Source organism: Oncorhynchus mykiss, chromosome 4, assembly GCF_057628025.1.
Source record: "Oncorhynchus mykiss isolate SJ-2025 chromosome 4, ASM5762802v1, whole genome shotgun sequence".
Lineage (NCBI taxonomy): Eukaryota > Metazoa > Chordata > Actinopteri > Salmoniformes > Salmonidae > Oncorhynchus > Oncorhynchus mykiss.
The window spans coordinates 44,443,831-44,462,135 of record NC_143025.1 but is presented as its reverse complement, the minus strand read 5'-3'; the positions used below and the strand labels follow the sequence as shown (position 1 = coordinate 44,462,135).

The following is an 18,305-nucleotide window of genomic DNA, read 5'->3' as shown; positions in this document are numbered from 1 at the left end:
TCAACTCCAGCCACTTTAATAATGGGAATTGATGGGAAATGATGTAAATATATCACTAGCCACTTTAAACAATGCTACCTTATATAATGTTACCTACCCTACATTATTCATCTCATATGCATACGTATATACTGTACTCTATATCATCGACTGTATCCTTATGTAATACATGTATCACTAGCCACTTTAACTATGCCACTTTGTTTACATACTCATCTCATATGTATATACTGTACTCGATACCATCTACTGTATCTGCCTATGCTGCTCTGTACCATCACTCATTCATATATCCTTATGTACATATTCTTTATCCCCTCACACTGTGTACAAGACAGTAGTTTTGGAATTGTTAGTTAAATTACTTGTTGGTTATTACTGCATTGTCGGAACTAGAAGCACAAGCATTTCGCTACACTCACATTAACATCTGCTAACCATGTGTATGTGACAAATAAAATTTGATTTGATTTGGTGGCTACACCAGATACTGACTGTTACTTTTGATTTTGAATCCCCCCCCTTTGATCATGGACACATTATTCCACTTCTGTTAGTAACATGTCTGTGGAACTTGTTCAGTTTGTCTCAGTTGTTGAATCTTATGTTCATACAAATATTTACACATTTTAAGTTTGCTGAAAATAAACGCAGTTGACAGTGAGAGGATGATTATTTTTTTGCTGAGTTGATATATACACTGCTCAAAAAAATAAAGGGAACACTAAAATAACATATCCTAGATCTGAATGAATGAAATATTCTAATCAAATACTTTTTTCTTTACATAGTTGAATGTGCTGACAACAAAATCACACAAAAATTATCAATGGAAATCTAATTTATCAACCCATAGAGGTCTGGATTTGGAATCACACTCAAAATTAAAGTGGAAAACCACACTACAGGCTGATCCAACTGATGTAATGTCCTGAAAACAAGTCAAAATGAGGCTCAGTAGTGTGTGTGTGGCCTCCATGTGCCTGTATGACCTCCCTACAACGCCTGGGCATACTCCTGATGAGGTGGCGGATGGTCTCCTGAGGGATCTCCTCCCAGACCTGGACTAAAGCATCCGCCAACTCCTGGACAGTCTGTGGTGCAACGTGGCCTTGGTGGATGGAGCGAGACACGATGTCCCAGATGTGCTCAATTGGATTCAGGTCTGGGGAACGGGCGGGCCAGTCCATAGCATCAATGCTTTCCTCTTGCAGGAACTGCTGAAACACTCCAGCCACATGAGGTCTAGCATTGTCTTGCATTAGGAGGAACCCAGGGCCAACCACACCAGCATATGGTCTCACAAGGGGTCTGAGGATCTCATCTCGGTACCTAATAGCAGTCATGCTACCTCTGGCGAACACATAGAGGGCTGTGCGGCCCCCCAAAGAAATGCCACCCCACACCATGACTGATCCACCGCCAAACCGGTCATGCTGGAGGATGTTGCAGGCAGCAGAACGTTCTCCACGGCGTCTCCAGACTCTGTCACGTCTGTCACATGTGCTCAGTGTGAACCTGCTTTCATCTGTGAAGAGCACAGGGCGCCAGTGGCGAATTTGCCAAACGTCCTGCACGGTGTTGGGCTGTAAGCACAACCCCCACATGTAGACGTCGGGCCCTCATACCACCCTCGTGGAGTCTGTTTCTGACCGTTTGAGCAGACACATGCACATTTGTGGCCTGCTGGAGGTCATTTTGCAGGGCTCTGGCAGTGCTCCTCCTGCTCCTCCTTGCACAAAGGCGGAGGTAGCGGTCCTGCTGCTGGGTTGTTGCCCTCCTACAGCCTCCTCCACGTCTCCTGATGTACTGGCCTGTCTCCTGGTAGCGCCTCCATGCTCTGGACACTACGCTGACAGACACAGCAAACCTTCTTGCCCCAGCTCGCATTGATTTGCCATCCTGGATGAGCTGCATTACCTGAGCCACTTGTGTGGGTTGTAGACTCTGTCTCATGCTACCACTAGAGTGAAAGCACCGCCAGCATTCAAAAGTGACCACAACATCAGCCAGGAAGCATAGGAACTGATAAGTGGTCTGTGGTCACCACCTGCAGAACCACTCCTTTATTGGGGGTGTCTTGCTAATTGCCTATAATTTCCACCTGTTGTCTATTCCATTTGCACAACAGCATGTGAAATTTGTCAATCAGTGTTGCTTCCAAAGTGGACAGTTTGATTTCATAGAAGTGTGATTGACTTGGAGTTACATTGTTGTTTAAGTGTTCCAGGTGATGATGATTATTTCTGTGAATGCTGACATTATATTTCTTCCCCCACAGAAAACTACAGACTCCAGAGTGCCTATGAGAAAAATCTCATCATCAAAATGGTTCTTGTGAGTGGTGTCATCTTCTTCCTTATTACATGGAAATTGGACTCACTTTTCACATGACAAATGATTGAAATACAGAATCCACACTTATACTTTCTCTCTAAAGTTTTTCAACTCGCATGTTTTGTTTCTTTATTTGCAGTTTCAGTTTGTAAATTCTTATCTCAGTCTTTTCTACATTGGATTCTACCTCAGAGACATGGAGCGTCTGAAAGAGGTAAAAGCCACTGAAATCCCACCATGTTTCCTCTCCTTCCAAAAGTTACCCAAACCATTTTCACCTCCCTGGTCTTCCTTCTTTAATCCCTCTACCTTCTTCACATGTTGCTCTCTCTCCATTCTGCCTATTTCTCCATCTGTCTCTGTGTGGTGTGGGTCTTTGGTGCTGGTCTTGTGGTGTGGTCCTAGATGTTACTGGTGTTCTCACTGGGCAAGAGTCCTCTCAAGCAGCTGAAGGACAATGTGCTGCCATATCTCTTTCCCAAGATCCAGCTACTGGTCTTCACCATCTGGGTCATCAGGACCTCTTTTAGATGGGGTCAGGGGTTAGTCATCTCGACATTACCTGCCCAGCACCCCAAATTTTTTATGGGCCTTATCATATAATTACATATAGAATCCCTATTTAATTCAATATGATCTCTGTGGGCCTAGTTGTGAAGATTTGTCTTTTAACTTTTAAAATGTATTTATTGTGGCATAAATGCAACCCATTATGATGTTTTCATATGATTGTCAATCACTCACTTCAAAGGGCTCCTTTACTAGGCTGTTCATCCACTCGCAACATACAGTGCCTTGCGAAAGTATTCGGCCCCCTTGAACTTTGACCTTTTGCCACATTTCAGGCTTCAAACATAAAGATATAAAACTGTATTTTTTTGTGAAGAATCAACAACAAGTGGGACACAATCCTGAAGTGGAATGACATTTAGTGGATATTTCAAACAAATCAAAAACTGAAAAATTGGGCGTGCAAAATCATTCAGCCCCTTTACTTTCAGTGCAGCAAACTCTCTCCAGAAGTTCAGTGAGGATCTCTGAATGATCCAATGTTGACCTAAATGACTAATGATGATAAATACAATCCACCTGTGTGTAATCAAGTCTCCGTATAAATGCACCTGCACTGTGATAGTCTCAGAGGTCCGTTAAAAGCGCAGAGAGCATCATGAAGAACAAGGAACACACCAGGTAGGTCCGAGATACTGTTGTGAAGAAGTTTAAAGCCGGATTTGGATACAAAAAGATTTCCCAAGCTTTAAACATCCCAAGGAGCACTGTGCAAGCGATAATATTGAAATGTAAGGAGTATCAGACCACTGCAAATCTACCAAGACCTGGCCGTCCCTCTAAACTTTCAGCTCATACAGGGAGAAGACTGATCAGAGATGCAGCCAAGAGACCCATGATCACTCTGGATGAACTGCAGAGATCTACAGCTGAGGTGGGAGACTCTGTCCATAGGACAACAATCAGTCGTATATTGCACAAATCTGGCCTTTATGGAAGAGTGGCAAGGAGAAAGCCATTTCTTAAAGATATCCATAAAAAGTGTCGTTTAAAGTTTGCCACAAGCCACCTGGGAGACACACCAAACGTGGAAGAAGGTGCTCTGGTCAGATGAAACCAAAATTGAACTTTTTGGCAACAATGCAAAACGTTATGTTTGGCGTAAAAGCAGCACAGCTGAACACACCATCCCCACTGTCAAACATGGTGGTGGCAGCATCATGGTTTGGGCCTGATTTTCTTCAGCAGGGACAGGGAAGATGGTTAAAATTGATGGGAAGATGGATGGAGCCAAATACAGGACGATTCTGGAAGAAAACCTGATGGAGTCTGCAAAAGACCTGAGACTGGGACGGAGATTTGTCTTCCAACAAGACAATGATCCAAAACATAAAGCAAAATCTACAATGGAATGGTTCAAAAATAAACATATCCAGGTGTTAGAATGGCCAAGTCAAAGTCCAGACCTGAATCCAATCGAGAATCTGTGGAAAGAACTGAAAACTGCTGTTCACAAATGCTCTTCATCCAACCTCACTGAGCTCGAGCTGATTTGCAAGGAGGAATGGGAAAAAATGTCAGTCTCTCGATGTGCAAAACTGATAGAGACATACCCCAAGTGAGTTACAGCTGTAATCGCAGCAAAAGGTGGCGCTACAAAGTATTAACTTAAGGGGGCTGAATCATTTTGCACGCCCAATTTTTCAGTTTTTGATTTGTTAAAAAAGTTTGAAATATCCAATAAATGTCGTTCCACTTCATGATTGTGTCCCACTTGTTGTTGATTCTTCACAAAAAAATACAGTTTTATATCTTTATGTTTGAAGCCTGAAATGTGGCAAAAGGTCACAAAGTTCAAGGGGGCCGAATACTTTCGCAAGGCACTGTATTTCCAGCCTCCAAACAGTGGTGAATGAAAAGAGACACCTGTTACACAAAACACCAAAAAGTGTAATAGCGATTGACATTAGGCCAGATTATATGTGGCCACTACTGTGATCGGCTCGTGTTTTGCCAGGACGCCGTTCCGAAGCACTTTACTTTCACCCGCGCTTATTTGTTTAGAGTTGTAGTCTGTACGTTTGTTGTGCTTGTCGTTTGGAGCATCTTTATGCATCGTTGGCATTGCATAGAAAGCGTTTATATGTTTAGGTGAATCTCTCGTGGAAAGATTATGCGTCTAAATCGAGAGAATCTGTCGGGACTGAATGGGATGCGTAATATAAGAGTAGCAGTAGTCCCAGTGTTTTGGGTTTTTCGATAAATCAAGATTTCGCAGTTGTTAGTATCTTTCGAAATTCAGAAGAGGAGGGACATTTGGCCCGTAACTTGCGAAGAGAGAGGGTGGAGCTCATCGTTCTAGCATTTCTTGATCTCTTAACCTGTATGGACCCAGAACTTAATGCTATGTTGATTTACAAAACACATAACACACAAAACCAATGCTTCCCACAGTTGTTTTTTGTTCTACCTGTTAATTGTGTATATGATGTAAATTTTGAGGCATTTGACATGTCTGTTAAGCAGTGTTATGTTATGGGTTTTATAGCGTCTGACTACCTGTGGATTTGGACATTTGACCTATAAGGTTTGTGTCGTGAAAGTCATGTGCCTGGCACATCACTCTGTACTCTTTTCCGTCTGTCTTTCTTTCAGCCACTCTGTTATTACTGTCTTTGGGTGTTTCCTGTATATTCCCTGTGTTTTATTTCTGTAAGCCAAAAATGTCTGGGATATCTTTTCATACTGCACTTTCTGTTCGTGTTAAGGAACATTATAAGCACTGAATGGGCCTTTGTGTAAACTGATGGACTGACTATGGGCTGTCTGTAAATGTGCTATCTGTGGTTTGTGCGTTGACTTGGTCATGGTTTGCAGTGAAAGGACACTGTGTCTGTGTCCTGGGTATTACCTCTGGGCCTGAGCACAATGCCCTGTAGTTATTCCTGCAGTAGTAGTTTTACATGTCATGGTTTTGCTGTCGCACATTTGACTAGGCTGCATACAGAGTAGTGTGTGTATCTACTGTATTTGAATGGGCATGAACTGCTTGCGGTTTATATAGAGGATTGTTTTCAGTCCATCATATATAGTACCGAGTGAATATTATACACTGAGTATACCAAACATTAGGAACACCTTCCTAATATTGAGTTTTGCCCTCAGGACAGTCTCAATTCGTCAGGGCATGGACTCCACAAGGTGTTGAAAGCGTTCCACAGGGATGCTGGCCCTTGTTAACTCCCATGCTTCCCACAGTTGTTTCAAGTTGGTTTGATGTCCTTTGGGTGGTGGACCATTCTTGATACACACAGGAAACTGTTGAGCATGAAAAACCCAGCAGCGGTGCAGTTCTTGACACAAACCGGTGCGCTTCGCACCTACTACCATTGAAAGGCACTTAAATATTTTGCCCATTCCCCCTCTGAATGGCACACACACAATCCATGTCTAAATTGTTTCCTCCCCTTCATCTACACTTATTGAAGTGGATTTACAAGTGACATCAATAAGAGATCATAGCTTTCACCTGGATTCACCTGGTCAGTCTATGTCATGGACTGGTGTTCTTAATGTTTTGTATACGCAGTGTATTTCTGCAAAGGAATTCTATTTTTTACCATCTTATTTGTTTAGTGTGGTGCCTACTTATGGGAAACTCCACCCATGGTATTCAAACCCAGTGACCGATCATGACAACTCTGACCTTTAAGCCTTGATCCTGTCAGATGCTGGCCACCCTTCTGATCACCCGGCAGTTTGTCCAGAACGTGAAAGAGGTGCTGCAGCCTTACCTGTACGAGCGCCATAAGCTGGGCGAGCTCACACTGCACGGCGTCTGGGACCTGCTCCTCTCAGCCCTGCTCAAGTACTGCCGGCTGGCCGCAGGAAAGGCCCAGGCTTCACCCACCGACCAGGCCGTACCGAGCCACGGCCTGAGGGGAACCAGATCCGGGGTGGGACAGCCTGGCCGCAGGTAATGCTGATACAACGGCTTTTATATTAATTCATGAATAAGTTAAATTAGAGCTTTTTTTAGGGCATGTTTCTTTGACTATAGACAAGCCTATGTTTTGAATTGTTTGAGGATGTGTGACCTATTCACATTTACATACTTTAGTCTAATCAACACTATTGTAAGTGGAAGCCTAATCTTTCTGCTGTTCTATAGGGAGAAGAAGTGTCTGAACGGGGGATGTGGGGTGCCTGATGAGGAGGAAAGGGAGAGGGAGGAGGGAGACAGCGGGAGGTTCAGTGAGGGAGAGAACGAGGAGTTGATAGACTGTGGCCTGAAGCTGAGGAAGGTTAGCTTCATAGAAAAGGTGGACAGGAAGTCGTCTGGAGGGGGCTGCGTCCCTACAATAGAGGATAGTTTCCTGGAGGATGGCAGCCCCACCATGGTGGAGAAGGGGATGGACCCGGCCTTGGTGTTCGAGACGTATGATGATGCCGATGTCAATGAGATGAAGGACACGGGTGGTTTGGCCAATGAAAATGTGGCAGCTGCCCCACTGCCTTCTGGGCCAGAGAGCACGGTGAGGGTGCGTCATCACAGAATGCAGAGGAGTTTGGAGAGACTAGACTCTGAGACCAAGAGGGAGTCGTGGATCGACCCCCCAGAGGAGCAAGAGAGTACGATTCTGGCACAGGCTGAGATTGAGAGCTGCATGCAGACTTATGAGGTAGGACAACACACACACAAACACACATACATAGATACAGTTGAAGTTGGAGGTTTACATACACCTTAGCCAAATACATTTAAACTAAGTTCTTCACAATTCCTGACATTTAATCCTAGTAAAAATTCCCTGCTGGTGAATTATGGCCCACGCCTTCTGACAGAGCTGGTGTAACGTGAGTCAGGATTGTAGGCCTCCTTGCTCGCACACGCTTTTTCAGTTCTGCCCACAAATGTTCTATAGAATTGAGGTCAGTTTGTGATGGCCACTCCAATACCTTGACTTTGTTGTCCTTAAGCCATTTTGCCACAACTTTGGAAGTATGCTTGAGGTCATTGTGCATTTGGAAGACCCATTTACGACCAAGCTTTAACTTGGTAACTGATGTCTTGAGATGTTGCTTCAATATATCCACATAATTTCTCCTCCCTCGTGATGCCATCTATTTTGTGAAGTGCACCAGTCCCTCCTGCAGCAAAGCACCCCCACAACATGATGCTCTCCATAATAATCTCATCATGTAGGCTTTCCTACCCGCACTGTATCTAAGAGCTGTTGGCTAGAGCACAAGTGCCAATACCAGAGTGGGCACATGCTATATAGTGCAACATTTTTATGAGAAAACCATCAGTAGAGTTGAAAATGCAATGGAAACCCATTTGACTTCAAAGGGTATTTTAAGTGCACTACATCATCACGCAAAGCCTTTTTTTGATAGAAACACATATTTGATTGAATCATATCTGGTGGGAAAATGGATATTATTTAATGCAAATTTTAGAATATGCACATTATAATCTATCACCAATTGGATGGAAACCTAGCTACTACTGGTGAAAACTTGGAGAAATGTTGGTTAAGTGGGTTAAAATCTTCCTACAAGTCAGAGGGTGCACAGGGGGGCGTGTCAAAATGCTGTATGTCAGCACTTGAGCAAGTCTTTATTCATATAAAAATAAGATTTATTGAATTCTCCATGTGGTCTATATTAAAAGGCACTTAATTTAATATAACTGGCTGATATTTTTTTCATATTTTACCCCTTTTTTTCTCCCCAATTTCATGGTTTCCAATTGGTAGTTAGTCTTGTCTCATCGCTGCAACTCCCGTACGGACTCGGGAGAGGCGAAAGTCGAGAACAGTGATTTAAGTCCCCCCGAAAACAAAACACAACCCAACCAAGCCGCACTGCTTCTTGACACAATGCCCGCTTAACCTGGAAGCCAGCCACACCGATGTGTCGGAGGAATCACTGTACACCTGGCGACCGTGTCAGCGTGCCATCCTTGGCCCACCACAGGACTCGCTAGAGCACGATGGGACAAGGACATCCCTGTCGGCCAAACCCTCCCCTAACCTGGATGACCCTGGGCCAATTGTGCACCGCCCCATGGGTCTCGCGGTTGCGGCCGGCTGCGACAGAGCCTGGACTCGAACCAGGATCTCTAGTGGCACAGCTAGCACTGCAATGCAGTGCCTTAAATCACTGCGCTACTTGGGAGGCCCCTAATATAACTGGCTTTTAAAATTCAATATATTGGTGCACAATTTCGTATTAAAATATCAAAGGGACGCAAAAGGCACTCTTTTCGTGGAACAACCCTACAGTGCAGATACAGTATGTATTACCACCAAGAAATGTAAATACATGGTGTCTGTGTCTTGAACTGAGAATCAGTAAGATATTACTTTAGGTCTTTTGACGTCACTGTGCGAGGCAAAGTTAGCCATGACTAGTTAACTTCCCATACACGTACAACTACATTTCTGTAACTTCTGGCCCTTACTGAAACAATAAAGATATTAAACACTGTGATAATCATCTATCCATGTCACAGTGCTGACAGTGTCTGTTGTGTATTTTGTCCCTTCCAGGACACCTTCCAGGACTACCAGGAGATGTTTGTCCAGTTTGGCTATGTGGTTCTCTTCTCCTCAGCCTTCCCCTTGGCGGCCATGTGTGCTCTCATTAACAACATCATAGAGATCCGCAGCGACGCCTTAAAGCTCTGTACTGGCCTGCAGAGGCCCTTTGGTCAGAGGGTGGAGAGCATCGGACAGTGGCAGGTAGAACAGTTTGTTCAAGCTCAGTACTTAATATAATGTCAAATTGAAAGAACTTACAAACAAAAGTAGAAATGATACTAAGGGACAGTGGCAGGTAGGACTGAAGTACAGGTCGGACTGAGGGACACTGGTAGGTAGGACTGAGGGACAGGTAGGACTGAGGGACACTGGCAGGTAGGACTGAGGGACACTGGCAGGTAGGACTGAGGGACACTGGCAGGTAGGACTGAGGGACACTGGCAGGTAGGACTGAGGGACACTGGCAGGTAGGACTGAGGGACACTGGCAGGTAGGACTGAGGGACACTGGCAGGTAGGACTGAGGGACAGGACGGATAGGACTGAGGGACACTGGCAGATAGGACTGAGGGACACTGGCAGGTAGGACTGAGTGACAGGTAGGATTGAGGGACAGGATTGGTAGGACAGAGGGACACTGGCAGGTAGGACTGAGGGACAGGTAGGACTGAGGGACAGGATGGTAGGACTGAGGGACAATGACAAGTAGGACTAAGGGACAGTGACATATATGACTGAGGGACAGTGGCAGGTAGGACTGAGGGACGGACAGTGGAACGTAGGACTGAGCGACAGGTAGGACTGAGGGACGGCACATGTAAGACTGAGGGACAATGACAAGTAGGACAAGGACTGGTTGGACTAAGGGACAGTGACAGGTAGGAATAAAGGACAGTCCTAAGACCGGCAGTGGGAACGGGGGACTGGTTATGGAAAGCCACAGTGTTCACGGGCTTTTGCTGCAGCCCAGCACTAATATTTCATAAACAGAGCCCTGTCCTTTAGTATAAACCTAATCATGAATTTACCCTGTGTAAGCTTTGAAAGCATGTGTTATACTGCATGTAAATACAGTAAGCCTGTCTGTTGTGTGTGTGTGTGTGTCTCTCTCTCTCTCTCTCTGCAGACAGCAATGGAAGCCATGGGTCTAATCGCCATCATAGTCAACTGTTACCTGATTGGTCAGTGTGGTCAGCTGCAGCGACTCTTCCCCTGGCTCAGCCCTGAGATGGCCATCATCTCCATTGTCATCCTCGAAGTACAGACTCTACTACAGTAACACACCTGACATCAGCTAATGCCTAGGCTTTAGCTCAGTTGGCTGATTGGGTTTTTGAGTCTCACTCTGTTTCAGTGTTGGCAGGGTTTAAATAGGGATTTTGTAGGAGGTAGACTAACACTCAGCACTGATCCAGAGTCAGATTTGATTGACGTCTTCTAATAGTTGAGGGGAGGATATATGGCTGGTCAACTGATCTCAGAGCAGCTCAACCTCTCAATTTGACAGCAGCCCAGCAGGCCTTATAGACTTGTCTCTTTAAAAGTCACCTCGGTGAGCTGTGGTCATAGTAGCATCTTCCAAGACACATTTCAAACGTTTATTATGACCTGCAGCTGCACCAATGCGTTTTGTCATCAAGCCGTCCTCAGTGTGCAGTATACTAGCAGGCTTTCAGATGAGATTAAAATTAAGTCAATATAATAAATATGACAAATAGTTTGGAGACTGCTGGGCATGTCATTTGCAATTTCATATGAGCTTCCTCCTTTATTTAAATATTTCGTAAGTAAAGATGTCAACGTTGTTTTACATCCCAGAGAAGGGATTTTCGTTAGAACGGTATCTACCATGTTGAGCTAGTCTTGCTCACTAGTCAGCAGCAGGTGTGTCTTAAGCCCCTATGAAAGCTTAGAAACAGGCAATACTATTTTGAAGCTAGCCACAGCTACCTCAATGAAATGTATCCTTCTCTGAGGCAGCTTTCAGCTATTCAACTAAGTGCCCATAGCAGTAAAAATGTGTAAGTGTGAAATGAGGCAGATCATTCCTGGCTACTTCTGTGGTTGTGGACAGGGCAGGTGGGTGGTGAGTGATGTGAACCCTACTCCTAGCCAGAGACTGTACGTACCTGTAAGAAAGCTCAAGTGTTACATGATCTCTGGACATCTCCACCACTCTGTCACACTCCCGGTGGTGAGGTATAAAGGGGAGGGAGTGGGGTGGACAGGATAGGACAGTCTCAACATGCTAAATAAACACAACACAGCACTGCAGCCAGTAAACAGCTCACAGGTAAAGAGCTCTCTGGCTTGGGCCTGCTAACTGAAAATGCCTGACCAGCCTGTTTTTTTTAAATGTTATAACGTTCTCTCTTGCTCGCTCTCTCTCAGCACTTTGCCATCCTGCTGAAGTACATCATTCACGTAGCGATCCCAGATATCCCCAGCTGGGTAGGAGAGAAGATAGCAAAACTGGAGTACCAACGCAGGGAGGCCTTTAAGGTAAATTGTCCATGCCTGAATCACATTGGTGTTATGAGGAGTTCATTGTGTCAATCAATCAATAATCAATCAAATTGATTTAGAAAGCCATTTTTTATATCACCAGTCGTCACAAAGTGACCCAGTAACTCAAAGTGATACAGTAACCCGGCCTAGAGCTCAAAGAGCAAGCAGAGGCACATTGGGTAGGAACACTCCCCAGAAAAGAAACCATCCTCTTCTGGCTGTACCTGGTAGAGGTGAAGAGTGAATAGATAGTTTCTCGGTTCAGAGTGTGCACAGTATTGTCAGACTTTGATTGTATGAGTTGCTGTAATGGTTGATTCTCTCCCTACAGAGGCACGAGCGGCAAGCACAGCAACACTATCAACAGCTACAGAGGAGGAAGAGAGAGGAGGAGGAGAGGCAGAGGCAGGCGGAGTATCAGGCTCGCAGGGAAAGGGAGAGAGATGAGGGGAAGGACTCTTCCGGGGGAGACCACCACCACGACAAGAGCCATAGGGGGAAGTCCCGCACTGGGGGGGGTGGAGGGGGGGACAAGCCCAAGAGGCCCAGCTCCCTCTTGGCCAACAACAACGTGATGAAGCTCAAACAAATCATCCCCTTACAGAACAAGTTCTCCTCAAGCAGCGCGCGCTCCCCTCAGTCTCCCACTGGAAACGAACCCAAGCTCCCCGGGTTCCTTAGCTTCAAGTTCCTCAAGTCGCCCGAGAATAAGAAGGAAGCGGCGGCGACTGCTGCTGCAGTAGCGGCAGCCACGGCAACGAATGCCACAATGTCTGCGACCGTCCCAAGTGGTAACCAGGAGTGGTCTCAGTCGCCAAGCAAGTCATTCAACCCGGGGAAACTGTTTAACTTTGGCAAGTCGGAGGGGGGCTCCTGTGTGAATGGGACCCAGTTACCCCGACCAGGAGAGGGGTCCCAGGTGTCTGACAAACAGCCCACCAAGTCTGACCTGAATGGGGTGACGGGCGAGAGCCGTTCACCTGGAGGGGACGTAGGGGAGAACGAACACCACACAGACTCCCCGGACCGTAAAGTCTAGTCTCTCTTTGGAAAGAGATAATAAACTGCTGTGAGAACTTAACTTGATATATCTACTACAAGGAAAAAATAAGTGGGGTGAAAAGGCCAAGCCTCTCCATGCTGTCTGAGGTTGTGTATGTAGACACTGCCTAGAGGCTGTGAGGGGAATGGGCTGATGGTGATGGTGATGAAAACATAACCCGTGCGCACTTAGAGACACACACATACCTCACTTTTGTCTGCAATACATATAGACATGCATGAGCTGTGTTTCTAAAACTTTTTGGGGGGGAAAAAGGGAGAGCAGTTTATCTTGATTTATTCTCATCTGAAAATGTAAATCTTGGTGGCCATCTTGCCACTGAAACATAATAGCCTGGTTTTGGGGAGAGAAGGAAAAACATTTATCAAAGGCATAATGAGACCTTTCGTAGCATCCACAAAATGGTCGCCTGATCTCATACAAATGTTGAACTATGAAGGCCTATCAGCTTTTCTACTTAAACGAATCGGCTTTGCTAGCCGTGCAATATCAATCAGTGTTTAAAATTTGAGCAGTACTGCAAAACACGTGAAGTTCATTCTCATCAGCCTCATCTCCCATTTAAAGACATACATGAAGTGCCATGAGCTTTATTTACAAAGCAAAAAGAACCACCCGAGCTTAGTATATACCTCCCAAGAAAACAACAGGAATATCTGAAGTGTATGTCTGACAGTGAGAGTGGATGTTGTGAAAGGCCGAGATGAAAGTCGTTTGATAAGAGACAACCAACACATACTGTCTCGTATCAATATGTGTTCTAGGGAGAGAGGAAAAGAAAGAGAGGGAGAGAATGACAGTTGTTTTGACTGATGCCTGCCCAGGAAACTGAGAGTCCGATGAAGGAAGATGCCACAGGATGTTGACATGGATGTGTGTGTAGACTAGACAGTATACAGTATGTGCTATGAAGAGTTTGGGTTACTGTAGTCTACTGTGTGCCATTCTAATATCTCCCCATTCAAGCCGGTAGAGAGAGACATTATAGACAGTATACTAATCATGGCACTCCATTTCAACACAAAGATCTGACTAGACTAGTGAGATAGAAAGAGAGAACATTTGCACTAAACCCCAAAGTACTGCACTGAGACAGCAGAGCTTGTTCTGCAGGTGTAAGGAAGGACCATACCAGCCTGGCTCATAACACAACCTAACACATGCAAACACTTGCTTTTTTTAGCGCTAGTATTTTATACTGATGCTGTTGTTATTTCATCTGGATGGCTGCTGATCCCAATCATTCGAGAGCTGACATATTTTATTTCACCTTGTGTCTTTTGGGATATATGTCATTTGGGATGTTGCCAAAGCAGTACCTTTCTGAGTACACTGGCATGTGAGAACATAGTTACATTTCTGGAGATCCCAGATTTCTAAATTCCTTTTATAAGCAAATCCAAAGGGATTATTCAACCATCTTTATTTTCTCTAATGTGGCCAGAGGATGGTGCCAGAGAACAAGAAGGTGGTTTATACGTCTCTAATTTAGAGTACAATGGCATTGTCCTTGGATACTGATCAGCAGTCAGTTGTGTGTCCTCCACCCCTACTGTTAAATTTTGGATTTGGGGAAGGTAATCTGACATTAGATCTGTGCCTATAAACTCATAGTACATCCAGTCTTCATTGAAAAGAAGAACCACTGCACTTCACAGCAGAGATTAAGCAGAGAGACATGCAGTAAACTATCTTTGCACCTCCACGTCATCCTCTTTGGCTAGGATCTTTGCAATAATATCGTATTGGAGGGACATAGAGGCACAGCCATATACACTAGTCTTCTACTGGTCCATGCCTTAGCCAACTGCATCTCTTGTTCCACCACCCACATTTTTCGATCTCCTCCACCTGACCTGGCTTCTCAGTGTGGGTATTAACATCTCATCTCTCCTCTCTCCATCTGGGCTGAACCAGACACACCTGTCTCCCTTCTGAAATAGGAAACCTAATCTAAGGAAGCTTCCCTGGTACACTGTCCTTTTCATCTCTCTCTGCTTTAAATATGAGACGAGGTTACCTAAAATGCCTATCAAATATGAATTTTGGCAAAAACATGCATCAACTTTCATTTTGCATGGATTGCCTTGCTGTAATTATACAAGCTACAAAATAGTGTCATGCTTCTGCAATGAAACTCAATATGGTATTTCAACCTGATCTCATAGACTAGACATAACATAGTACATGTACATTCGGGACACTCAAGTTAGTATGATATATTGTTTAGTATGGTTACTTATCTCATCATGGACAATTTATAGTTAATTAGCAACTATTTAGCTACTTTGCAACTACTTAGCATGTTAGCTAACCCTTCCCCTAACCCTTTAGGCTAACCCTTCCCCTAATCTTAATCCTTTTAGCAAACCCTAACCCTTTAACCTAACTCCTAACCTTAACCCCTAGCCTAACTAATGTTAGACACCTAGCTAGAATTTGTAACATATACATTTAGCAAATTCGTAACATATTGGACGTTTTGCAAATTTGTAACATATAATATGAATTGTAATTTGTAACATAAGTTGGTGATGGACATCACAAATTAATACATACCATACGATATCATACTAAGTGGAGTTTCTCTGATTTACGTACAGAATGATAAGAAATGCTCTGAGACCAGGTTGAGTATTTTCATGCATATGATGGAAACAATGAGTATTGAGCTCTGACTGACTGAACTTGTACTGGTAGTAGTAGTTACATGAGAATGTATTTGAACTGAAAAGGCACTTCGAGGCAATAAGGAAACAGAAAGAGCAGTTGTTTGTGACCTTATTACATTTCCCCCTCACTCTACAGCCATTAAGTAATTATGTACAAATAACAAGGAAACCATTTGGTTACTATCACCGTCACCATACATTTGTGAATAATGCCAAATAACTAGGCCACGGATGAGACATGATTTCAATTTTGTTCTCTTTTACTGCAGCTGCTTAGTCGGACACATTTGGAAGTGTTTGATCAGGTTTTCTGTCATAGACTATTGTTAGTAACAGTCATCCATGGTACACCTGCCTGCCGCAGCTCTGGAACCAGACTAGGTTGGTTTCTTTGTTTGTTTCACCTTTGATACAGGTTGTATCTTCATAGTTCTGAATGGCTTCCTCTATTTCCCTGATCTGAAAGAAATGGACAAGCTAAAGCAAATTCCCAGCAGGCAACTAACATGTTGCTTTTACCTGTCTGGTATTTTCAGATAAGTGCCGATGATGGGAAAGGAGACAAGGAGCTCGGTCCATGTTAGTAAGACCATCGAGATGCAGCCTGCCTTGGGTCAGTGGCCGTCCATGTCCTTTGGCCTCACTAAACACGTTGACCCTTTTATCAGACAGAGCTACTTTAGAAGTAGTGAAATGGTTCATGTCAGTATCAATGCAACTATACGTATTTTAAAACTGTAAGGAAGTACTCTGAAAGAGTTGACCTTTTGATGTTCTATCGTTGCACTGCTTAGTTACAAATATTACAAGGGTTACGAGAAGAGAACTGAGGCCGTGTTTAGACTTGACAGTTGACTTGACAGTTCAGTTTAATATCCGATCAGAGTTCTGTATCATGGATTTACGAATGCGTCGTGTCTACACCTATATTTAAATGTGTCTACCGTGTCCGGATTCCCTTATCCCACGCTACATTCAAATGCCAGTATGCATTCTACAAATGGTGGAATAGGCCAAATATGATACCAACACAACAACTGATGGCAGTAGCTAACTAGCCAGCTAACCTCTGTAGCTAGCCAGCAAGCAACGCTAAAGGAATTGCAAACAGGTTAGCTAGCTGGCGAGCATTTAGGAGGCCAGCAAACACATTCCTTGCACGCTAGGAATGTATTTCCTCCAACTTTATAATGAAAAGGTCCCTCTCAGTACCAAAACGTACGTTTTCTGGAGACTTGTGGGAGGAGTGCTGTTGATGCCGTGGAGTGGAGGTGTACAGGTGTACTGTACAGCTACCAGTATATAGAATCGTTCCCTTAAACCTCTTAACTAAATTTTAAAAAACATTCACAACAGCCTCACTGACAAGACATCATGTTCTCTTCCAATGTACCACTGTACAAAAAAAATCTTTATTTTCAAGAAAAATATAATACTGGGAAATGGGATTATTTATTTTATTTTGTCATATTTTTTGTAAGATTTGAAAATAGATAATAAAACAAATGTAAACTGAAATGTTTGTTTCTTTCTTCCCTGAAACATGAAAGTATGAAACAAATGTACATTGTTTCAATTACATAACGGAAACAACTTTTGTATTATAATTTTTGGGTAATTTTACTCCTTTTTCTCCACAATTTTTAAGATATCCAATTGGTAGTTTTGTCCCAACGCCGAGAGAGAGGCGAAGGTCGAGGGCCATGCATTCTCGAAGCATGACCCTGTCAAGCCGCACTGCTACTTTTGCTCGCTTTTAACCCGGAAGCCAGCCGCACCAACGTGTCAGAGGAAACATCTACAGCTTGCGACCGAAGTCAGCGTGCACGCTTGACCTACATAGGTTAGTTGTTTCGGCACATACGCATCTATGGGGCAAAACAGACGGGGTTGGCTTAGACTGTTGACAAGTAAACTATATTTAATCTCCAAATGTTTATTGAAAACAAATACATTTGCACAATGAGCACTTGTCTCTCAAATACATCTTTACAGTTGTTGGTTCGCTAGCTAGCTACTTTTTTGCCATATAGGCATAGACATGACATCAGTCAAAACAAGACATGGCTTCAATAACAAGATATGAACTGAAACAAGCCACCTACGATCCCCCACAAGGCAGCTTCTTTTCATTTTTGCGTGCATAACGTGCACCTTCCGACCACATCGATGTGCGCCCATAATTTTCATGATGTTGTCAGCCAACCCATCTATACACAATAAAACAGGGCAAGGCGTAGCATGTGTAATGAGAACAGTCTAGTAAAAGCATAACATGTCTTTATGCTTCAAAGTCAGAGGATGGCAAATAGACCTACAGAAGGAACATCACTTACAAGTCAACTCACTTCGATTGCAGCATCTGGAAAATACATTTGCAGTAATTTTGTTGAGCAGTGTAAATATTAACATAGGTCTGGGGCCTGTTCTGAAGGGTGCAACGTTACAGAAAATGTATAGAAATGTATTATATAGAGCAGATTAGAGGTTGACCAATTATGATTTTTCAACACCTATACTGATTATTGGAGGACCAAAAAAAGCAGATAGCGATTAATCGACCAATTTTAGGTTGTAGTTATAGGAATTATGATGCGTCGACTATTTCTCTATACCATTTGTATTTCATATATCTTTGACTATTGGATGTTCTTATAGGCACTTTAGT

The 18,305-nt window shown here is 43.8% G+C and overlaps 1 protein-coding gene across 2 annotated transcripts in view; it reads left to right on the top strand.

Annotated features, from left to right (window-relative positions):
- LOC110521841 (anoctamin-8) overlaps positions 1 to 17,155 on the top strand; it is a 58,932-nt gene extending 41,777 nt beyond the window's left edge. For both annotated transcript variants that reach the window (XM_021599755.3, XM_090232121.1), the window contains exons 11-18: positions 2,282 to 2,337; positions 2,477 to 2,551; positions 6,576 to 6,823; positions 7,019 to 7,529; positions 9,405 to 9,596; positions 10,521 to 10,652; positions 11,786 to 11,896; positions 12,234 to 17,155. In XM_021599755.3, coding sequence (XP_021455430.3) covers positions 2,282 to 2,337; positions 2,477 to 2,551; positions 6,576 to 6,823; positions 7,019 to 7,529; positions 9,405 to 9,596; positions 10,521 to 10,652; positions 11,786 to 11,896; positions 12,234 to 12,941 — 2,033 coding nt within the window. In that variant the 3' untranslated portion in view covers positions 12,942 to 17,155. The remainder of the gene's footprint in view (positions 1 to 2,281; positions 2,338 to 2,476; positions 2,552 to 6,575; positions 6,824 to 7,018; positions 7,530 to 9,404; positions 9,597 to 10,520; positions 10,653 to 11,785; positions 11,897 to 12,233) is intronic.
- Positions 17,156 to 18,305: the final 1,150 nt, after the last annotated feature.